Source organism: Diadema setosum, chromosome 21 (assembly GCF_964275005.1).
Source record: "Diadema setosum chromosome 21, eeDiaSeto1, whole genome shotgun sequence".
Taxonomy (NCBI): Eukaryota; Metazoa; Echinodermata; class Echinoidea; order Diadematoida; family Diadematidae; genus Diadema; species Diadema setosum.
The window spans coordinates 22,786,008-22,811,144 of NC_092705.1; the positions used below are offsets into that span (position 1 = coordinate 22,786,008).

At 36.9% G+C, this 25,137-nt stretch overlaps 1 protein-coding gene and 1 pseudogene across 1 annotated transcript in view; both read left to right on the forward strand.

The window, feature by feature from the left end:
* LOC140244692 (probable E3 ubiquitin-protein ligase HERC4) overlaps positions 1-23,362 on the forward strand; it is a 35,430-nt gene extending 12,068 nt beyond the window's left edge. The window contains exons 6-13 of the mRNA XM_072324308.1: positions 1,107-1,190; positions 1,976-2,248; positions 2,873-2,977; positions 14,107-14,228; positions 19,688-19,846; positions 21,003-21,174; positions 22,194-22,296; positions 23,103-23,362. Coding sequence (XP_072180409.1) covers positions 1,107-1,190; positions 1,976-2,248; positions 2,873-2,977; positions 14,107-14,228; positions 19,688-19,846; positions 21,003-21,174; positions 22,194-22,296; positions 23,103-23,362 — 1,278 coding nt within the window. The remainder of the gene's footprint in view (positions 1-1,106; positions 1,191-1,975; positions 2,249-2,872; positions 2,978-14,106; positions 14,229-19,687; positions 19,847-21,002; positions 21,175-22,193; positions 22,297-23,102) is intronic.
* LOC140244789 (uncharacterized) lies at positions 15,221-17,419 on the forward strand (annotated as a pseudogene).
* Positions 23,363-25,137: the final 1,775 nt, after the last annotated feature.

A 25,137-nucleotide genomic window follows, 5' to 3' on the forward strand; every position in this document is an offset into this window, starting at 1 on the left:
AGGATTTCCACTAAACTTGGCAGGTACCTTCCCTATAGGGAAATATGATGTCAAATTGTTCAAATGGGCACTATGCCCTCTGGGGGGCCTCCAGGAAAACTCAAACCTCCAGTCTTTCAAAATCTCCTTCTCTAGAACCAGAAGTAATAATGCTGAGTTAATACTATGAGTAAGTTTGTTGATGAAGGCTTTTTTAAGTTTGTTCATGGCGGATCCAGGGGTGCCCCCGTTGGAGCTGGATTGGGAAGGGGTTTGGAGGGGGGAGGGGTCCAAATAGGGGCCTAAATTTACACCTTGAATCACCACTATCTTTATATCATGTAATATGATTTTTTTGTTTGTATTTTATGTCTGCTTGTATTTTATGTTGAAAATGATAATGATAACAATGATAATAGTAATAATAAATTGTTCATTTTCATCTTCTTGAAACTAGGTTGAATGGAGGTGTGTTTACATTGATTTTTTTTTTTAACTGCATAATCAAAATTGTCAAATAAAGTGTAGGCTATTTCATAGCAGGTATTTTTACCAGTGTGATGAAATATGCAAATCGACACCATGCCCCACTAGAAGCCCTCAAAGCTGTCATACCCCCCCCCCCCCCCAGTTTGCAATGCTCTCAGGTACATGTAGGCCTAGTAGTTTGCAAAAATGCGTTGAAGGTGAACCTGCGATACTCAGGTGAGCACCAGACCGTCGGGTCTCTTGTTGTATCTACACACAAATTAAATAATGAAGTTTCTTCTCTTGTTTGCTCTCACACCAGTGCTTCAAATTATGTTTTTATGCCTCCGCCACGAAGTGTCGACGGAGGCACTATGTTTTCGGGTTGTCCGTCCGTCCGTCCGTCCTTCCTTCCTACCTTTCGACCATCCGTCCGTAAACAATTTTGTGCACAGCGTAACTTAAAAAACCGTTTGAGGTATCCTAATGAAACGTCACATATGCATGTATGGGTAGACGAAGTTGTCACATTATCAACATGCACTGTAGACCTGTTGGGAGAACCTCGCAATATGGCGGAGGCATACTAGTTGCCATAGCGACATTTCTAGTTTTTGTTTTGTTCTTTTTTCTGTCTTGTTTTGCTTTGTTTTTACCAGGGATTCAACTGGATTCACCATCTCTTCCTACTTGATGTCGGAAGCAAATGGACGCTTATCAAAATATCAACTAATCATATGCGGGTAAGTTGATTTAGAAAAATATTCTTGAAAGCAACGAGCAAACTGTAATCATTTTTTTTTTCTATGCCATCATGTTTAGAATTCAATTCATTTTATATATCCTAGTAAAACTAAATTAAAAGCCTCTATAAGCTTTTTCATTTTTATAAATTTTTCATAATTATATCTCATTGTTATGATTACCGAATTACTGAATCGCTGTAATTACCAAAGATAGGGCAAGTTAATTTGACATTTATGAGGAGATAACATCGCCGCCACACGTAATTTGCATTTTTTTTAACGTGTTTGTGACCGATATTGCAGAATATGGAAAGCATAAAAACTACAATTCCAACCCTTTCTTTCGCTTCCAATGAAACATTTACTGTTTTCTTTGTGTAATTTTAAGTGCTCCGGACCGAAAATACTTCTAAAACATTTCTTCTTTTTTTTCACAGACCCCTATAGACTTTGTAAAGTTCATCCAGAGCGTGCATTTGGCTCGGCTCGCCCGAGCAAAATTTTAGATTTTAGATCCGAAATGAACAGGCGTGTTATTCTGAAGTTATTGTTATATATTTCGGATCCAAAGTCGGTCAGTTGGTGGGACCGAAAGTAGTATAGTGTGGCTTTCAGTAAACTAACTCCGAACCCTGGCTGTAGAACAAATTAAAAGACAAAATAAAAAAACACAAACACAGACACAAACAAACAAACGCGTATTTTGTGTCTGATGGTATTGTTAAACCATGTTGCTGATTTACTCTTGTTTTGATTTTTTGTGTTTTTTTTTTTCCGTAAAGGGCACCCTAAGTTTTGCAATCGACTACGAGAATTACGTCATGTTGAACCGGAACTACATTTCGCAGGCATTTCCAAATTTAGGGATTCCCCTTTTCCGCGATTTTCACTCTCCTGTGATGATGTTCGTGGACATCCGGCGCGGATCGAGTATCGTACAGTCTGCTATGGAGAACGTCGATAGGTACTGGAGCGAGGGACCAGCGACATGGCTGAAACCGTTGGAAGTTCAATTCAAGGACGAGTATGCAACGGACCTGGGAGGCCCTACAAAGGTCCGGGATGTCGTCATCAAACAAACATTACCAAAACGGTGTTAAAGATTAGTTTACCACTACACACTCTATAGAAAAAAAAAAAAAACACTTCTATATCACGGCAACGTTTGGCACAGGTTTGCTAACTTACACTATTAAACTGAATATATCTAAGAGAGATTATTTGCATGCGAGGAATATCTGTTGGTATGTATCTATAGAAGTTGCTTTGTTTTTAAAGTCTTTTTTTATGGGGGAGGGAGAAGCTTGAAAAGGGATAGTATTAGACATTTTTTTATCTTTTACGAACTGTTAATCTAGCACGTGTAGTGTACTTGTATTTTTCATAAAAAGAACTTTACAATGTCAAGATAAAATCATCACAATCCTTCGTTAGGATGATAATGAATGAGAGAAAAGTAAAGTTAAATACAGCATTATTATATTTCGAGAGGCTTTCATGACATAACTATTTATGATGGGATGAAAATCATTGCCTCAATGGCAGCCACACAATATAGGCCTACACTAAGATAGAACGAATATCCCATTTTGCCCCTGATGAACATCTAATGCATGATGACCATCTGACGATCAATTCGAATCTATCTTTTATGTTGCTGTTTATGTTGTCGTTTACAGGAATTCTTCCATGAGTTCTTCGGAGAAGTAATGGACACAAACAAGCTGTCATTCTTTAGGCGGATGGATGAGCAGAGCATATCGTCTCACATGTGGTTCAATGCAGTATGTCAGACTATGTAACTGTGTGTGTGTATATATATAATATATATATATATGTGACCCTGCCCCACAAAACAAGCAAAAAGTCGCCAGACATGAATTCTTAGTTAAGACCAAATTCTGAAATAGCAGACTTTAAGCTTTAAAATGATGTATAACTCAAATCAAATCGACTATCCTAACCTATTAGTACAGTCTGCTATGTCGAAATATTGGGTCCCGTGAGATTTTCGTGCCAAAATTGATTTTTTTTTTTTTTTTTTTTTGGCTAACTTGGTCAATTGGGGGTGCTGAATCAAAAAAAAAAAACTTTGGTTCCATTTTTTCTGACCACGTCTTCAGCCGTCATTTTGAATTTCAAAATGGCCGCCATAGCCAACTGTATTTTGACCCAATTCTCATAATGTGAGCATCATAGAAGGTTCAAATTTGATGCAAAAAGCATGTTTATGATGTCAGACATTCTGATGCACCATCTTCTGATACCGTAGATCTGATACAGTTTTTAGGCAGCCATCTTGAAATTCAAAATGGCCGCCGTTGCTAGATATTTTTTACCCATATCTAAGGTTATAAGCATTATTGAAAGTATAAATTTGGGGCAAAAAGCATGCTTGTGATGTCTAAAATGCTAATATATACATTTTTTTAAAATCATGGATCATTTTCATTGGTGGCCATCTTGAAATTCAAAATGGCCACAATAACAAATGTAATTGGGCCTGTATCTCATATCGTATACATTGTGTAAGGTTCTAATTTGGGGCAAAGAGCATGCGTATGCTATCAGACGTTCTGAAACATCTTTTTCTGAGACGATGATTCATTTTGATATTGAAGGTGGCCATCTTGAAATTCAAAATGGCCGCCATACCAGAACGTATATTTTGACCCATATCTGATGTTGTAAGCAATAAAGAAAGTTCACATTTCAGGCATAAACCGGGTACATGATGTTGAACATTCAGATGCACTTTTCCCCTCCCTTAAATTGCAGATCACTTTCGAGGCGGCCATCTTAACATTCAAAATGGCTGCTTTTCAGCTAATATCTCTGGTTACATGCAACTTTTAGACATATAAAACTTTATGGTGGCGTACAGTATACATTCTTTTAAAAAACACACATAGGGCCTATACATTCTGTAATAATGGATTATTCGCATTGGCCGCCACTCTTGAAATTCAAGATGGATTTCGACCATATTTGGTGCTGTAAGATCTTTAAACTGCAAACCCAAGCATGCTGGAACACTCATGTGTAAATCAATCACTTCAGTGAATTGCGTAGGCGGGACTGCTTCCTGTCCTGTAGGTACACTGTCATGTTGAAATGCAAAATGGCTGCCATGGGAAATATTCCTTTATGTTAAAAGCATTGCGTTTAGGTAGAAATTGTGAATGGGAAATCATGTGATTCTGACGTCAAAACAAATGAATTTCAAAAGAACCTCTTAATAACTGTGTCTGAGTGACTAAATGCCCCATTAAAGACGATTTGGTTGTAGAGTTTACAACATTAGCCTACATTCTAAAACTTCATGGGATAGTCACTTTAATAGATCGATATAGTGTCTTCTAGGCTCATTTCCTGCATATGTTTTTGAAGTCACAGCACTTTAAGGCTGTACACAAGGGAAAATTGATTCTATAAAATTCTTCCAGAAACAGTGACTTTTGCATTTCTTGCTATGAGCATGATAATGAATTCTGTGGCCATTGTTGTTGTAGGAAGCTCAAAGCATTTAATTGAACATTACATGCATACCCTCTGGAAATAACTACAATGTAATGTATCATATTTCCCTGTAGTAGAGGCACAAATTATGTTGTGAGAGTTTATACGAGCTTTGCTCTCTGGATTTGTTGTATCAAGACTCTACGAGTATGACGAGGGTAAAGCGGGAGATTGTCCTGGTTGAAGTCATCCACTCCAAACTTCTGGAAGGCATGGACTGTGTAATTGCACATTCTGCATGATTCCAGGTTTAGATACTTTTTGGTCCATCTGCTCTTTGAGACATCCTCAAATTTTCAACTTCAGCCAGCACCATAAAAAGGCATGAAAAAGCAGACCTTTGATTTTTTTTTTTCGCAACAAACTGCAGAACATAATCTCTCAATAATGTCAATTGTACTTTTATCATTTCCTTTTCCAGTGATGGAGCAGATATTATGCAATGCAGTAAGTAAAGCAAACTTACAAGATCCATGAGGAGAATTGAAATGTCAGTATCTACGTAATAATCATCAATATCTCTGATTTTACCGTTGCTCTTGAAGTAGCATCTACATACAATGGAATGAGGCTATCTGTTTCCTCGTGAGTGACGGGTGACAGCTCCCATGGCATCTTTGATGAACCCTTTGTTTCTTTTCTTTCCGTGATGTGGTCTCTGTGTCAGATGAAAATGACTGCTCAGTATTTCAACTTTCAGGCTGACTATTTGGCTCAGTTTTGTGGGTTTCTAAGGCATGGGTAGGAAAAATGAACCTTTGTTAGTGAGAATGAGGAGAAGGCCATGAAATTATGAGATGAAGAGTGATTGTGGAATTACTTAGAACTTATACCTTCCGATAATTGTATCGTTCAGCAATGACTGGATAATGAGAGGTCTATCAGACTGTAGAGTCAGTAAAAATATGAGAAGTTGGTGATCCTCTTAAGCTGAATGACTTTGGATCCAATCTTACATGGTGTATTTTCATTGCACGAGTTGAATGTCTGCCCTTTTTCATACTATCCCAGAGATTAATCTATTTTAATTCTCCTATGGATACAAATTCTTAGTACAGATCATGAAAACTGAGCTTTTCATCTCTTTCTAGAAATATCCCCCTTGAATGTTTCCGATAGCTGATTGCCAAACACCACATTCATCAGCTTCAAGGCAGTGACAATTTTTGAGATTACCCTTATGTGATGGTCTTCTAAATTGTGGAGGAATTCTGATGCATGCAAAGCGCCACAGAACTGAGCTATTATTGCTCCTTTGTAGTTTTAGAATCATTGGCTGTACAGCAGTAAGCATTTTGGAAGTCCTAATAATTGAAGATGACCCACTCAAGGGCAATCAGGAAAAAGCCTACTCATTCCTTATTCATTCTGTATTATTCCAGAAATATATCTAGAGTCTAGCAAATCTTGTTTCAGTTTGTGGCCAACAAACAAGGCAGCTTGTGAATGGGATGCCTGGTAGGGTGACCATGGCATTTCTTGTCATTGGCCATTGCGAGACTTTTCCTTGTTTGTCTTCATTCTCTCGAGGCAGCATCAAGTTTTTGAAGATCACCTTCAGGTTGTATCAATGCTTGCTTTTGTACAAATGATTTACTGACTTGGCCTAAATATAATCATTAACGAGGTTCCACGATGCAAAATAATGTGTTCCCTGAGAGGCAAAAACAAACCGCTTTAGCGTGCAGTTCGCGAACAGCATATACCCGCCTGGCTATATGGGATGTAACGCTTACACGCTTGCCCACATGACAGTGGTATGCCCCCTTCCCCCCCCCCCCCCCATACGCAGTTTTTGCCCCTCAGCATGGCTTGATGACGTCATTGGCACCTCGTCCTTACATTTTGAATTTACGGCGACCATTTTGAATTGAGAGATGGCTGTCATTCTGCTTGACCTGGAAATTAATTCGGTCTATCTAGAACAACTTTGGCAAATTCATCTAAGGCGCTTACAACAGTATAATATGCTTTCTATGGCAGCCATCTTGAATTTCAACATGGTGGCCTGTCTAATGATCCACAATTAGGAAACAGCTACACTGGAATGTTGGACACCACAAGCATGTGCATTCTTGAAAATTTGATGCTTCTACAAAAATTGCAACCTGAGATATGGGTAAAAGCGTTATGGTGGCCATTTTGAATTTCAAAATGGCAGCCTACAAACTGTACAAAACAATCCACAATATCAGAAAAAGATATATCAGAGTGTCTGACATCACAACAATGCATTTTGCAACAAATTTGAAGCTTCTACAATGCTCACTTAAAAGGGCTTTTTACACTTGTGTTTCTTAACCCCGGACTTTCTCTGACCCAGGACTATCGTTAGTCCCGTACCAATTTTTTCAGCTTTTTACACTCGCCAATTAGTCCCGTACTATCTCTTGTCCGGGGCTAAGGAGAAAACTGACCTTTTTACACTCGTATTTCTTAGCCCCGGACTTTCCAAACCACATGAATATTCATAATTACGCTGTGTACTGTACACGTACACGCACGCACCGGCAGCGCTTGATTACCTCGTTTCTGATTGGTCAGTGAGGGTCGGACTTCGTCTCCGTTGCTTAGCCCAGGATTATTTTTTCGTTCTGTTTACACTCACTTGCTTGGCACCGCAATTGCGGTGCTAACCCCTGCTATTTTGCAGGGCCAGATAGTACCGTACTATCGGTGGGGCTAGCCCACTTTGGCAAAAACGAGTGTAAACAGAAAGTGGGCTAAGGATAGTCCCGTACCAACGGTGGGGCTAAGGCCCCCCCCCCCCCCTTAGCCCCACCGATAGTCCGGGGCTAAGCAAAAATTTACAAGTGTAAAAAGCCCTTTTATGAGATATGGGTCAAATTACAGTTTGCTATGGCGGCCATTTTGAAATTCAAGATGACAGCCTACAAATTGTATCAAAACAATTTACAATATCAGAAAAAGATATATCAGAGTGTCTGACATCACACTCATGCATTTTGCACCAAATTTGAAGCTTCTACAATGCTCACTTTATGAAATATGGGTCAAAATACAGTTTGCTATGGCGTTCAAAATGGTGGCTGAAGACGTGGTTGGAAAAAATGGAACCAAAGTTTTTTTTTTTTTTTTGATTCAGCACCCCCAAATCGACAAAGTTAGCTAAAAAAAAAATCAATTTTGGCACAAAAATCTCACGGGATTACATAATAGCCTCTATTATATGTAAATTTCGGAAAGAAAGCACAAACTCTGGAAAAGTGTGAACTGAGAAAAGAGGCTCTGAAGTACAGTGTCTATTCAAGCGCTTAGTCTTTACCAAGCAGTGCTAACTGTGCGATGAATGGGACAAAAAACAGGAAGTAAACCACGGGAGTAACAACAATGAAAGGATTATCGGATTAAACTGAAATTGAGCATGCCTCATTAACACATTCTGTCCTTAATTAATGCCAACTTTCAAAGCAGTAGCAGTATCTTTTCAAAAGTTATTAGAGTTGAAAGTGAAGAGTGTGGACAGGTTTTTCAGAAATGAAAAGGGGACTCTAAAGACACACCTCATCACACTACTCTACAAAAAAAAAAATGTTCGAAATAAACTGCTAAAAAACACCTGCCCGTTTTATGATATCAAATTTTAGCATAATGTAAAAGAAGACTTGCTCTTTCAGAAAATATGAAAAAGTCAAGATCAGCTAGGTTGACCCATTTCACTTATTTTCAGTCCTCACGCAAAATCAATGTGTGCGACTTTTTGTTCGTTTTGTGGTGCACGGTCACATAATATATATCTATATCTACAATGTTCATAAGGTGATACAAAGCCATGATTTGTGAGCGATGATTAAATAATAATTTGATAACTTCACGGAAAATTACACATTTCAGGTAATGCATTACAATGTCTTCCTCTGTGTGTGTGTGTGTGTGTGTGCGTGTGTGTGTGTGTGTATGTATGAGTATGTGTACTGAAACTAACAAGACGCGTTCGCTAAAATCCTCAATATTGTTTTATCTATAATGTATGTATCAATGTTGCGGTAGTATGTAAATGCGCAGTTTATAGTAGACGGCGAGTTGTAATGTTCTTAAAATTTTCTGTAGATTTTGATTTTTTGGGGGTGCTATTTCCCCTATTTTGGAGATGCTGAACACGGATCCACTTGTTGCCATTTTTCTAACCGACGTCTTCACCCGTTGCCATAGAAACGAATTATTTTCCTTAAAAGAACATGTATTCTTCATTAAACATCATTAAAGCATGATGTAAACACCAAAATATGTCATTATAAATCCTTTTTAATCAGATTGAGAAAGAATAAAACTTTCATAATGTCATGGTTACCCTATTCTTGCGGTCGGCTACACGTCACTTCCGGTTAACTGGAGTAAAAACAAACAGCTTGCAAGCGCTAGCCTGCATACTGCTGTGCATGTGCGACGCGTATAATTTATGTGCAACTCTATGGAGATGACATGCACATGGGGACTGTTTTTCATTATTCATTTTGTCATTTGTGCCACATGAGATACATGCATCATGTCTTGCCAGCAATATTCTAAAAATCTGGATCCTGTCGATCGGTCCCGGTATTTTGCCAAGTTGAAGGCAGCCGGACTGGACCTGTGCCCGTATGAAATCGCGGCAGGACTCTGGATCAACGACCCGACAAAATGGCCAGATGTGCAGTGAACCTCTTTGAGTAGGCCCTACCCCGATATCTACGCTTACTTAGTACCTCATAGAAACTCCAGGTAGGTCTATAGGCCTAACGTTAGTACTGTAGTACTTAGGGTAGGGCCTAATTTAGGGTAGGCCTAAGGGCCTAACCCTGCCGCCCGCACAGCTACAGTAGTACAGCTTGCGCTAGCGCTATGCTCGCGCTGCGCCCCGGCAGAAAACACGTACAGCGTTACCACTCGACTATAAGACTATGGTTTGTTTTCGCTCCAACCGCTATCCATGACCCCGTGACACGCAAAATACCCGGATGTCCGACCATGAGAATACCAATGACGGTTACGATGGCAACAACTATTTATAAAGAAAAAAAATCATTTTTCATGAACAAGCAAGAAAACATAACAAGATTGAGTGGAATATTTATCACGAATTACTATCGTGATTATCAGCTTATTTTTCCACTATGTTCATTTCACATCACTTTCGTTGCTATAGCAACAACATGAAAAAAGCTGCCTTTAAAAGAAAATAAGTAACGTCCATAGAAAATAAATTTCTGTACAGTGAGATTTTTTTGTGTGTTATTTCCTTTATTTTGTCAGTGCCAAACACGAAGCGACATTTTGCCATATTTCTAAATGACATCTTTTACCGCTGCCATGGCAACAAAATATTTTCTATGAAATAACATGTATTCTTCATTAAACATCACAAAAGCATGCTATAAACATAAAAATAAGTCAATATAAACATATCTCTTCAATCAAATTAAAAATTACAATTTCCAACTGTCACAGCAACCGCATAGTAATGACGGTTGCCATGGTAACAGCTATTTTTTAAAGAAAATGATTTTTTCCTCAAAAAGCATGAATAGATGAAAAGTTTGAGCATACTCATAACAAATTACTATGATAATTATGAGCTTTTTTTCACTACGTTCATGCCACATTATTCTCGTTGCTATCGCAACAACATTTTTTCCCTAGAAAGGAGAATTTTTCCATTAAAAGAATGCTGAAAAGGTATCCACCTATAGCCACTTTTCTAAATGTGACCCTGCATCACAAAACCAACAAAAAGTCGCCAGACATCGATTTTTAGTTAAAAGAAGGTTCTGAAAGAGCAGACTCTAAGCTTTGAAATGATGTATAACTCAAATCAAATCTAAATATTGGAAAGAAAGCACAAACTCAGGAAAAGTGTGAACTGAGAAAAGAGGCTCTGAAGTACAGTGTCCATTCAAGCGCTTAATCTTTACCAAACCGTGCTGGCTGCGCGATGAATGGGACTAAAAACAGGAAGTAAACCACCTGAGTAACAACAATGAAAGGATTATTAGATTAACCTGAAATTAAGCTTGCCTCATTAACAGATTCTCTCCATAATCAATGCCAACTTTCAAAGCAGTAGCAGTATCTTTTCAAAAGTTATTAGAGTTGAAAGTGAAGAGTGTGTATAAGGTTTTTCAGAAATGAAAAAGGGACTCTAAAGACACACCTAATCGCACTATTCTATCAAAAATGTTCGAGATAAACTGCTAAAAAAACGAACTTTTCCGCCTGTTTTATGACCTCAAATTTCAGCATAATGTAAAAGAAGACTTGCTCTTTCAGAAAATATGAAAAAGTAAAGATCGGCTAGGTTGACCCACTTCACTTATTTTCAGTGCTCACGCAAAATCAGCGTGTGCGACTTTTTGTTCGTTTTGTGATGCACGGTCACAACTGATGTCTTCAGTCGTTGCCATGGCAACAAATCATTTTCTATAAAAGAACATGTGTTTTTAATTTAACATCATAAAAACATATTATGGCCAAAATATGTCAACATTTATATTTTGCCTCAATTAATTAAAACAATCATTTTTTTTTCAATTACATTGTTACTTCATAGCAATGACAGTTGCCATTATAGTAACAATTCTTAGAGAGAAAATACTGATATTTTAATGAAAAATTTGAAAAAATGACAAGATTGAGTAGCATATTCATTACAAATTACTATCAGCCTTTGTTTTCAAAACGTTAATTCCACATCATTTCTGTTGCCACAGCAATAACATGTTGGAAATTACTATAGAGAGTGTATCATAGTCATTTAAGGTTATCAAATGTCTTGGAGACATTACTGCTGAAACAGAGTTCATCATGACGAGAAAATTGGAACTTTTAGGGATGTTTTTCACATTTGTATTGCTTGTTATTTGTATTCTATATTCCCTAGGTATATCTATAGTTAAAAAAAAAAGAAATCTATTTCTTAACATGTTGTTGCGATAGGAACAGAAATGATGTTCCATGAACAGATATCTAATAGACTTGCTCAATTGTAATACTTCAAAATTTAGGCCATAATTTCAATTTTTTCGTGAAAATTATTGTTTTCTAAAAAATTGATGCATTTCCATCGCAACCATGTTAAATATTAACCATTATTACAGATATTTTAGGTTTTAAAGGTGCAATGCGTTCAGAAATTCAGGAAGCTGACTAAACTTTTGTGTTTTTACTTATTTGTTTTTGTTAACTGTGTATTCTTTCCTTCCTTATCCTATGATTAACGTTATTTTTTTTTCTTTAAAATGTTATTGTTATATCTATAGCAACAGGAATAAAGTTAGATGAATATAGTGAAAAAGGAATCACAGTAATTTGTTATAAATATGCTACTCAATCTTGTCATTTTTTAATGTTTTTCATTATAAATTGTCGTTACCATTACAACTCATTGCTATGAGGTAACCATGAAATTGAAAAATTGTGATGTTTTACTAAATTAAAAAAACATGTTTATCGTAACACATTTAGGTGTTAACAGCATGTTTACACAATGTTTTAAAGAAGATCACATGTTCTTTTCAAGAAAATAATTTGTTGCCACGGCACCGACTGAAGTTGTCATTTAAAAACCACAGGTGACCACAGGTGCATTCCTGTTCAACATCCCCAAAAAGAGATGAAAAGCACAAAAGATTAAAACTTTACTGAAATTGATCATTTGTTTATTCTGTTCTTTCTTTCCTTTTTAATAAAACTGATTGAAATTGATTATTTGTTTATTCTTTCTTTCCTTTTTAATGAAACAGTTCTTCTTTCTAGGAAAGAAAGTTTTCCTCATGTTGTTGCCATAGCAACGATAACAATGTGGAATGAGCATAGTAAAAAAAAAAGCTGACAATCATAGTTAGACCCTAACTGGCAGTGAAAAAACTTTTTCACTCAATCTTTTCATGTTTTCATGAAAAAAAAATCATTCTTTTCTTTTAAAAATAGCTGTTACCATGGCAACCGTCATTACTATGAGGTAGCTGTGATATTTGGAAATTGTGATTTTGAATCTAATCAAAGAAGTATGTTTATATTCGGAAATTGTGATTTTGAATCTATTCAAAGAAATATGTTTATATTGACATCTGTTAGAAGTTACAGTATGTATTTATAATGTTTAATCAGGAATAAATGTTCTTTTAAAGAAGACAATTGTTTCCATGGCAACAGCTAAAGATGTTAATTAGAAATATGGCAATAGGTGGATTTATGTACGGCACTCCCAAAATAAGGGAAAGAGCACAAAAAAAAAATCTAATTCTTACATAAATGTATTATCTACCGATTTATTTCATTCTTACTTTCCTTTCAATTGAAATACCTATTTTTTTCTTTAAAAGGCAGCTTTTATCATGTTGTTGCTATAGCAACGAAAAGGAAGTGAAATGAACATAGTGAAAAAAAGCTGCTAATCATGATAATAGTTAGTAATCAATATTCCACTAGATCTTGTCATATTATCTTGCTTTTTCATGGAAGTACCACTACTTTCTTTAAAAATAGTTGTTACCATGGCAACCACCTTTGCTATGAGGTAACAATGGCGTTATAAGAATTGTGATTTTTAGTTTGATTAAAGAGATGTTTATATTGACCTATTTCGGTGTCTACTGCATGTTTTTATGAGCTTTAATGAAGAATACACGTTCTTTTAAAGATAATAATTTGTTGCCATGGCAACGGGTGAAGACGTCAGTTAGAAAAATGGCAACAAGTGGATTCGTGTTCAGCACCCCCAAAATAGGGGAAATAGCACACACAAAAAAAATCAAAATCTACAGAAAATTTTGAGAACACCCCAATATTGTGACAATTTGCCGTCTACTATTAATGCATGTATACAAAACAAAGCTTTTAGTTCCATAAATATGTTAAAGGGGATGGCTAGTAACTGATCAGCTGGAATCAGTGGGAATGTTGGGGGATGATTGTTTCAGTCCTTGTGGGATTCATTTGAGAGTACATTATATCTATTGTTGTGTGAAAATTATTCATTTCAGAATGGTCTCATATTCAAGTAATCTGCAGGTTAATGTTTCCAGGCTAGCATTCTTGTACAGTGACGTGGCAATTTATTGTTAACGGTAAACTGCACATTACTTGAATATGAGACCATTATGAAGCAAATAATTTTCACACAACAATAATGTACTCTCAAATGAATCCCACAATGATTGGAAGAGTCATCCCCAGCATTCCCACTGATCAGTTACTAGCCATCCCCTTTAGATGATCATATCACGATATACTAAATAAGTACTGACTCTTTCGAAATGATCGGGAAGCTGATTTTTCCACGTTCTTTTTCATAAATAACGTCTAATCTGTTTATGTAAATAGGATAGATGCAGATGCTTGAATTTAATTGACACGATATACAATATTGCTTTTTGTCGTTTTGTTTCATTCATAGGCAAATAATGACTTCAAGACTTTAGAAAAGATCGGATTCCTCTTTTGCTTATGTCTGCACAACGCCACGGTTGTGACTCTTCCATTCCCTCTGTTGCTGTACGAAACACTCCTGAATCCGAAGTAGGTTTGGTTTCTCCATTGTTGATTATTTTTGTCTATTTTACTTACATTCATAGTATCAAGTATCTCCAGTGTTCGTTTTTGCTCAACACGTGAGAACATATCGAAAGTTTGACCTGCAACTAGATGACTCCTTACAGATAATACCTAAGGAATCTGGTATTATGGGTATATCGATATTCAAATTCGTAGTATCATATCTGTTGGCTGTTTAGTGATAATGAATATAAACGATATCAAACACTTTAACATGATGTTAAGTACGTTTTGAGTTCTTATTGTAGAGGTAGCTTGTAGCGTCTGGAAAAGGCACATGCAGTTCATGCTGTGTTTGAATTTCGTTGGTCCGTTTCCTTTTTTTTTTTTTCATATGAGAAGATGGCTCGATAGCCCACATTAACTGTGCGGCAAAGGTCCCTTTGGTTGATTTTGTGCGTCATTTTAGTAAACTGAATTCGGTTCGAAATTTAATTTCAGTACCAGTATATGATTTGGATGGATCAATAAGTAATAATGATTTAAATGCACCAATTGTAATCGATGAATTCATTAAGATGGTTCAGAAGTTAAGGAATAATAAGGCATGTGGTATTGATTTGATTAGGAATGAATTTTTAAAACATTGTTCAAGTCTTGTTTTAGATTGTATTTCAGTTTACTTAAATGTATAATTTTGGAAAGTGGTTTAGTTCCAAAAGACTGGTGTCTTGGTACTATAGTACCAATATTTGAGAAAAAGGGAAGGGATACAGACCCAGATAATTATCGTGGAATAACACTTTTAAGCTGTTTGGGGAAGTTATTCACTTCTATTTTGAATCATAGAATAATAACTTACCTTAATAATCAAGGTATGCTTGGGGAAGAACAAGCTTGCTTTCGAGCTGGATATTCTACAATGGATGACACCTTTGTTTTGAAAACTTTAATTATATTTGTCTAAACGCAAACGAATTCATTGTGCATTCATTGATTTTAAGAAAGCCTTTGATATGGTTGATAGGGTATCACTTTGGCATAAAATGTTGAGGTCTGATGTGGATGGTAAGGTGTTTACAGTTATAAGTTACAGCTGTATATGTATGCTCAAGCCAAATCTTGTGTATTAGTAGATGGTCAACATTCTGAGGCTTTTCAGTGTAATGTTGGTGTACGGCAGGGTGAAAATTTATCGCCTCTGCTTTTTTCAATATATCTCTGTGATTTTGAATCATTTTTGAGTTGTCGTTTCAAGGGACCACAGCTTTTGTTTGAAAAAGTTTGTGTTGATATTTTAGACAAAGAAGTCAATGAGGATCTTTTTATACATTATTTTATATACATTGTTATATGCAGATGACACTCTTATTTTAGCCGACAGTGCAGAAGAGCTTCAGTTGGCTTTGAATGCATTGTATCGATATTGTAAAGATTGGAAGTTAAGTGTCAATACTACAAAAACTAAGGTCCTGATTTTTTTCAAAAGGCAAAGCACGTAACTTTCCATTGTTCAGTTTTGGTGAAGACAAAATTGATGTAGTGGATGATTTTGTTTATTTAGGTATTCAATTTAATTACAATGGAAGTTTTAAGGCGGCTATTTCCAAGCAAGTGTCACAGGCAAGGAAATCACTTTTTTCTCTGTCACTAAAGGTTCAGAAACTCAAGCTTCCTGTGGATATTCAAAGCGAACTGTTTGATCAGTTAGTGTTACCAATACTATTGTATGGGTGTGAAGTTTGTGGTTTTGAGGATTTGAGTCAAATCGAAATTTTTCATAGGAAATTCTTGAAATCGTTGTGATGTGTAAATAAATTTACACCAGATTGTATGGTATATGCAGAAACCGGGAGAACACGACTGGCTAATACTGTTAAATATCGTATGGTTAGCTTCTGGCTGAGGATCGTAAAGGGTTCTTCTGCTAAATATTCATTCAGGTTTTGTACACTCCAAGATTAATAAGTCAACAGGACACGACCTTTGTATTTAAGTGGATATCTTATATTGAGGAAATTTTAAACCATGCTGGTGTTGGTGTTGTATGGCTAAGAAAAGGGGAAGGATTTAGCAATAGGTGGATATTGAGCACCTTGAAGCTGATATTAAGTGATATGTCTAAACAGGATTTGATGGTAAATATTTGGTCAAATAGAGTATGTTTAAATTATAGGATTTTTAAGACGAAAAGTCTCTTTGAAAGGTATTTAGTCCAATTGAGTAAGAGGGATAGAATTACATTGAGCCGTTTTAGATGTAGGTCAAATCAGTTGCCAGTTAATAAAAGAAGATTTGTACAGTCATTAAGTTTGATGAAAGGGATGTTCAATGCCCGTGTTGTGATAGACATGAAACAGGTGATAAATTTCACTATGTTTTCGTATGCCCTTTCTTTGAAAAGGAAAGACAATCAATCATTATTTGGTTGAACGTCCTTGCTCAGTACACGCGTCCAGATTATTTTCATGTTCGCATTTAGGACAGCTTAAAAGATTAGTATTATTTGTGAGGCTGATCATGTCATATTTTGCAAATTTGCAGAAGCCTGAACAAGTTGAGGGTACTTTAGTCAAGAAAGAAAATATTGTAACTCGTATTGGTAGAAAAATTGGTTACAGCTCGTTATTCCGAAGGTTCGTTATTCCGAAGGCTCTTCAGTCCGAAGATTCGTTATTCCGAAGGTTCGTATTTCCGAATTTCATTTTCGGATGAACAAATCTTCGGAATAACGAACCTTTGGAATAACGCCACAAATGTTAGGATTAACGAACCCTTTTTCATTTTCGGATTAACGAACCTATAGGTATAGGGAGTTTGTGTGTTTCGGATTAACGAACCTTCGGAATAACGAACCTTCGGAATATCGAACCTTCGGAATAACGAACAGCACCCGAAAAATTAAGCATCCAGTGATACTCGATCTATAGTAGTTGTATGTTACGATTGTTTGGTCGTATGGTTCATACAATTAGTTAATCTTGCTTGCCAATTTGTATATCACTGTAATAGTTTAGTAGGTCTAGACTATTTTATATACATCATTGTAATATATCACAAACATAATTCTTTGATATTGTAATGACCATATCTTGTATTTATGTGTTGTAAAAGCCATTTTTAAGGGTCAATAAAACCTATCTAATCTATCTTAACTGAACAAACTGATCTTTACAGGGTCCAGTTGGATGTCAGGAGGGATGTGGAGCCAGTAAACGTCTTGCCGGGAAATGTGCAAATCAAAAAATTTCATTAACGGGAAATGTGCAAACGTGACGCCGGGAAATGTGCAAATGTTCAATTTTGCCGGGAAATGTGCAAAAGCCACCGGGAAATGTGCAAACCATTCATTTCACCTATATAATGTATAGATGGAAGAGAAACGCTCAATCAAAGCTGTGCATGAAACATTATCATCTTTACCACCTGAACGACAATCTGTCTTTTTTTTTCGTTTTACTTTATCATCATCTTCTTGTAAAACTCACAACGAATTTCCACCAGATTTGGCAGATAACATCTTAATGGTGATATGATCGTTATTTGTTGAAATGACCCTCCCCCCCCCCCCCCCCACCACTCCTAAGGATCGAGAGGGGGAGGAGTTGAAGCCTCAGAGTCCCTTAGAGTCCCTGAGTTGATGGTTTTTTTTTTCTTCATCTGTCAAACCGAAAAAGATAGAGCTAAGTTAGTGCTATGAAAAAAAATCATGACTGAAATTTCATGTTTGATTATGGCGGACCTAGGAGTGCCCTGATTGGGGATGAGGGGGAGCAAGAGGAGTTTCCACACTTTCAGCTTATTCTCGAAAACGGATTTTCACCCAACTTGGCAGAAACTTTTACGTATTTATGGTAATAATAAATGATTTTGATTTGTTAAAATGAGCCCCCCATCCCCCATCGCCGAAGAAGGGGGGGGGGGGGGTTAAAGCCTCAGAGTCCCTAAAATCTTGATTTTTTTTTTAATCATCTTCTGTCAAACCAAAAAAGATAGAGCTAAGTCAGTGCTATGAAAACATTAATGAATGAAATTTCATGTTTGATTATGGCGGATTAAGGGGTGCCGGGGGGCGGGGGGAGTGCAGGGAGTGGAGGTGGATATTCCACATCTCAGCATCTTCTTGAATTTAACCAAACTTGACAGATAGCATGTTTATGGTAATATGATCATAATTTCTTAGAATGAGCCCCCCCCCCCCCCACCCCCACCGCCGAAGCGTCCCTAAACTCTGGAATTTCTTTAATCTTCTTCTGTCAAACCGAAAAAGATAGAGCTAAGTTAGTGCTATGAAGACACAGCGTAAATGATTGAAATTTCATGTTTGGTTATGGCGGATCAAGGGGTTTCCAGATGGGGGTGGGGGGGGGGGCTGAGGGCAAGGAAAGGAATTTTCCACAATTTCAGCATCTTCTAGAAAAATCTACGACGAGTTTTCACCAAACATGGCAGATTGGATCTTTATGGACATAGGCTCTTAATTTGTTAAAATGAGCCCCATCCCATACACACACACACACACACACACATCCACACACCGCCGAAGGGTGGGGGTTGGGATTGAAACCTCAGAGTCCCTAAACTCTGAACACAAAACTTTAAACTCTGAAAAGATAGAGCTTAGTTAGTGCTATGAAGACATTAATGCCTGAATTTTTATTTCACGTTTGATTGTCGCGGAGCGAGGGGTGTCTTTATCGGGGGGAGGGGGGAGTGAGGGGAGGAGGGGAGATTGTCACATATTCTGCATCTTCTTGAGAAATCTTTGACGGATTTTCACCAAACGTGGGAGGTAGCATCTTTAGGGTAATAGAATCCCACTTTGTTCGAAGGGGCAACAAGTCCAATTTTGTTCCCCTTCCCCAAAGCGGGGGATAAGACCAGGGTAGCCCCCACGTCATAAACAGACGTGAAATTTCATCAAAGTTTAGGTCTACCTTCTAAAAATGTAAATAAATTGTATTCTATTACTCTTGGTTGTTCAGAAAATTTCTTCATATATGTATTCCTTTTTTTCATATGTAGGGTTTTCAAGAAAATTCTGAATTCCACCCGAACGACCCCGCCCCCTCGTCTTGGCCCCTTTCAAGGGAGGGGGACATGGTGGGGGGGGGGGGGGCTCCATCAGCATCTCCTCCCACTTTAGGGGTTGGGGCAGTGCTCATTGAAACAAATTCCATTTTGTTCGAGGAACAGAGTGTTTGCCTCTTACCATAATGGCAAAGGATGACATCACACAATATTGCCCAGTTATAGTCCGGTAATGCAACTCGGGTCTCTCGGATCTGGGGGCAGACGCGCTACCAAGTTACTGAGCCCAATCACCGCGATCCCTGCATTTTTTTTTTTCAAAAGTCGGCTCACAGTGGCGGAGAGAGAGAACTGCATAGGCCTATCTATAAGTCTGATCTTAATATGAAATTAACCTTTGCTTATGTCTGTACCATGAAATATGATATGTTGCCTCTCACCATTAATAGAAGACCTATCGCACACGAAGATCTTCGAAGCCTCGACCCAGAGCTCTATGGCCAAATGGAAGGTCTTAGAGAGTACCCGGCGGAGGAGCTTGAAGGGCTCGAGCTCAGCTTTGATGGACTACAGCCAGACGGGGAGAACATTGCTGTCACTCAAGACAACCTGTAAGTCACTGTATCCGAGCTATCTATTTTAGATTAGTCACGAACAATACTCATATTCCGCCCCTATATGGAGGACAGAGTTGAATCATGAGATTTTGGAGCTTTTTTTTTTATTGCGGACTTTCTGAAGTTAGAGGTCAACGTCTTATTACTCATTACAGGACAATCGAAAATCAGAGAGAGTATCTTTCATTGTGATGCATCGATATTAAAGTGAGTGATTTGCCGTACATTTCTACATTACTCCCTTACTAGTATCAAAGAATGTAAGTTTACACACTGAATAAGAAACGATTTCTCCGCTTTCCTTATATAGAATGCGCACGTACGAATGCAAATTGAAACAGAAACAAAAATTATTCATGCCGTTTTTGCTATGCCTCCGCCATTAAGTGTCGATGGAGGCGCTATGTTTTGGTCGTTCGTCCGTCCGCCCGTCAGCACTGGTCAGTCTGTTTGTCCCACATTCCGTCCTTCCGTCCGTAGTCGCTTTTGTGGACAGCGTATACTCTAATGACTTAACCGTTTGAGGAATTCAAATGGAACTTATTGTCATGTTCATGTATTTATTTGGTCTATAGTGCACACTTCCAAGGTCTTAGGTCCAAAAACCTGCTATAATGTCGAAAATACACTATTTTATCCATACCTTGAAAATTACTCAGTGCAAACAATCAATAAACTAAATATTTGATTGCAGTATTAAATGCAAAATGATTCTGTATTTGACCATAATTGTCAAATAATATAATAGACGTCATTTTTCCCAGTATTTTGAAAATTCCTCAAAGTATTGTCATAAAGATTCTATATAGCAGTTTAGTGAATAGTTTACGAAATATGTGAGCCTTGCTGTCGAGAGGCAAAGATCATATATCAAGTGAATAAGCTCAAATTCGGGTTTGTTTGTTTGTTATTGTTGTTTGTACAATCACAAACCTTTGGGAGAATAATTTGTGGAGGTATATAACAGTCGCAAAAAGCAACTTTTGCGGTAAAATCTTTAACAAGTTATAACGACATAGAGTGTCGCAATAATGTTACAGTGTTTTCTGCATGTTGAAGCAGAGAAAATGCTATATCGTGCATGGATTCTAGCATAATCACGTCAACTTAAATATCTTTATGTTTTCATGATCTCTTTTAAAAACACTAGGCAGGAGTATATTGACAGGAAATCCATGTATCAGCTCGCAATTCAACAGTTGAACGCCTTCCGTCTTGGCTTCAACAGAATACCGAAGCCAGAACTCTTCTTCAAGCTCAGACCCGAGGAGCTACGAGACGTGATCATGGGAGAAGAATTTGACTGGAGGTCCTTTGAAAACGTATGTTGCCATCGTCATTAGATAGCTTGTGGACGCCGACGTCTAGAAATACGTCTCGCTGCGTCGTTTTGCAAAGTAGTTTTTAGGGTAGCGAGGACTAAAGTAATATGGCACCCCCATTATGATCACTGCATCAAGTTTACCTCTCTGTGCCGTAGATATGGCCTAGATCCAACCATGCAAAATCAGACGAAGTGAAGTCGATTTCTATAAACAATTTTGCGCATGCGCAGAACCGTAGGGATTTTGGTTCCTTTGAACGTCCACGTCATGTATTAATCTAAAGATCATCGATGTGTTATTAGAAGAAAGACAAAGATACACTTGTTATAATGTCATAGGGTAGTTTTCATGCAGTTCATCAAATATGGTATCTTTTCATTTTTTGAAGCGCCATGAGCACTGAAAAGTGGACCTGTGCGCTATACAAGTAGCCACTAATATTATTATTATTATCCCCAACTTCATCCACTGACCATGAATGGAAGGCCTGAAGGCTGAAATATTCATCCCTATAAGGCGAAAAAGAAAACATTTTTAAAACACATTCTACTGTGGTTGCATTCTTCTCATTTTACATTACCAATACTTGTCCCCATACATTTCGTTGCCTCTCCTAAGTTTTTTTTTTTCTGAGGATTAATGACTTTTTGAGATTATACTTGATCAACTTCGAATTCTGAAGATAAATAGTAATAGGACCCCAAGAATTTTCAAAGAATTATTTAGTGAAACAGAGTATAGAAACGAAACTGAGATTTTTTTTTTTTAAACGGAAAACGCAATTTAATAACCTACTGACTTAAAAATGCATTTTTTAAGCTGAGACCTACATCGAAAATGTATTTCATACTGCACCTGTAGTATATAAATGCTAGCGCAGACCTTGATTTGGATGATGAAACTGTAACATTCAAAATACAGTGTCTCCTTTCTATAAGAAAGTTTATTATTTTCTTCCACGTTTATGTTCGTACAGGCTACAATTTATTATGTAGGCGTATTTGTATCTCAAACAGAGCACGCTCTACGAGTTACCATACCATGTGCACCATCCGGTCATTCGACTATTCTGGCGTGTGTTCCATGAGTTTGATGAGGACAAGAAGAGGCGTTATCTCCGTAAGAAACTTTGCGTTACTTCCCCATGGCTATCATCAAGTTATTTACGCACACACGTACACACACACACACACACACACACACACAAGAATATAATATAGCGCCTATTGTATATATTTTACATGCATATAATAATATGTATATTATATTGTATCACTTTATATTATCATATATAATATAATGTATATTATATTATATTATATTATACATATATGTATATGGATATGGATATATATCACATATCTACATCTCAATGTGTGTAAACACTATACATACATGTATATCACGTATAAATTATGAGTAATTTGGTGTATGAATAAGTTATGTGACTATTTTTGACGCATAGCCTTCATGATATTTTTAATAAATGTAAACGTGCGTATGCAACTTAATTATATTATGAATCATATTTATTTTAATTCCATAAATTCATTTGCTGCTGGTTTGCTTACGAGGATTATCAAAAACAGAAATAAGCATTTATGTTAAAGGAGAATAAATTTTAAAACCCAAGTCTAGTGCATCCTATAGCTGACATTAACTTTTGACTTTGCCAAACACACCACACTGTGCTTATCTTACATAATATTTATTGATTTGAGAAAATGTGACTTAAAGTCAAGCAAGTGCTGCGATCTCACGTCATGTAAAAGACTTGCCAGATACACCATTGTAATTGTAGGTAATAAAGCTCTCGATATCACTTTGTCTATCAAGATAAAATTATGGTATTATGTGCAAAACCTTTATTTTGTTTTAAATGACAACAATTCCCCGCCAATTCTATGTCTCATGTCATGGCATAGAGTTCTTGACTGGAGCTGACCACGTGCCAATTGGTGGCTTCCGGTCTCTTCGGTTCACCATCCGACGTATGGATACGAGAAAGAATTACGACGGCGCCGATCCCTCGGAGATCTGTCCGGTCGTCATGACCTGCCCAGGCTTCATCTCCATGGGTCTACCCGAGTACGAATCCGAAGACGACGTCAGGTTTCGACTCTTAAAAGCAATGGAAATGTGTCCGAGCTTCAATCTGGAAAGGCCTCCCAATGTTTTCCAGTAAAAGCCTATACGCCGAGAGGATTGTCAAGACTTTTCTCAACGAAACTAGCAACTTATAATGTGCATCTTGTACTTATACTCCATAGATCAATCAATCAAGTGAAAACCACAATCACTTATTGCTCTGCAAGCTGTAGATATTTTAGCTAATGTTCTACCTCAAGCAAACGTAAATACCGTCCTACGTTTAAAAAAAAACAACAAACAAGCAAAAACAAATCCGTGCACGATGCATTTGAAATTAGAAAATACAAAGCACCGACTCTCAATAGATATAGAAATGAGATATTGATGAAGATAACGACCTTGTATCAGAGTCGAAATAACCAACTTTTCAACCTTTCATTATGACACCTCACTCCTTTTCTTTTCTTTCTTTTTTTTTTTGGGGGGGGGGAATACTGGTATTCTGTTTCTCGTTACTCATAGTTGTTCACCATACTGCTTAAACAGCATGAACGTACTGTTCGATATAATTTCATTTTTGAGGTTTTGGACAAGAAGGCTTTCCTGACATATTACATAAGATTTTGTCTCGATTCTTGGTCTTTTGTATCCCTTATCAGAATGTGTGCTCTAATTTTCTTTAATTTGTTTTAAAAGTCATGTCATGATAGGGGGCTTATCTTGTCAATATGCCATTTTCACCAAAATATGTGTTGAAATTTTCTTATAATATTGGAAAGACACAAAAATATGCAAGATGGCGAAGAGAAGGGAGAGAAAACAGTTGATCATTTGGTCCTACTGTGAATTACGGTCCATACTTCTCCTGAACCATAACAATAAGTTGACAATGGTGTAGAACCATTATACATATGATTGTGATGATACTCAAAGAAACAACCATTATACATATGTGATGCTACTCAAAGAAACATTATCTATTGCTCAGCTGCAGCCTTAGTTGCAGCAACCAAAGCAGTTCCAAAGCTTGGTGTCGTGAGAACTTTTAATTATTTGGTTGCTACTCATAATTTGCCACATCTAGTCATGAGAATATTTTGGATTCGACTGTATTTGATTGAATTTATACACAAAATAGATCCGTTATACGCAAATATATTAAGTTTGTGCATTGCAATCATGTCATAAACGTTATTTTGTGTGTGGATCGTCATAAGCTATTCAAGGCGTATTATGGGAGGCCCTCCAGTTGATTATAATATGTACAGAATTATCATTCAATATACTATGCTTTTCTTTTTACCCTTAACCAACGTAATCTCGTCTGATCTTTACCTAAATCGTTTTAAGGCACCAGAAATATTATAGCTTTGACATAACTTTTTCAAGCAAAGTTACTGTTAATTTGTGTGTGATAGTGTATTATGTTTTATTTTGTTTTGTTTTCTTTTGCTTTGTTTTGTTTTATTTTTTTTTAGGTACAACCGTGATTATAGGAATTGTATAGTTTTGGTCGAGACCTAACGTCAGGTTTACTACACTTTTTGTGAGATAATGAGAAACCTCTTATAGAATATAAAGGGCATGTAATTTCATGAAGGACTTTACGTTTATTTGATGAAAATTGGCTTTGAAATAGCTGAGATATCCAAAAAAGCGAACCCAATAAAATTGACAGGCCACAACTTTTATTACGATATCTTTGTTTTACTTTGTTTTACCTTGTTTTTAGACATCTCGGTTATTTTGAAATCAATTTTCATCAAATAAACTTTTGATTCCCCTTAGAATTGCATGCTCTGTAACATTTCATAGACTGGATCCTAAATAGCTTGCAAAATGTTTCAAGCTGAATCTTCACCTCAGCCA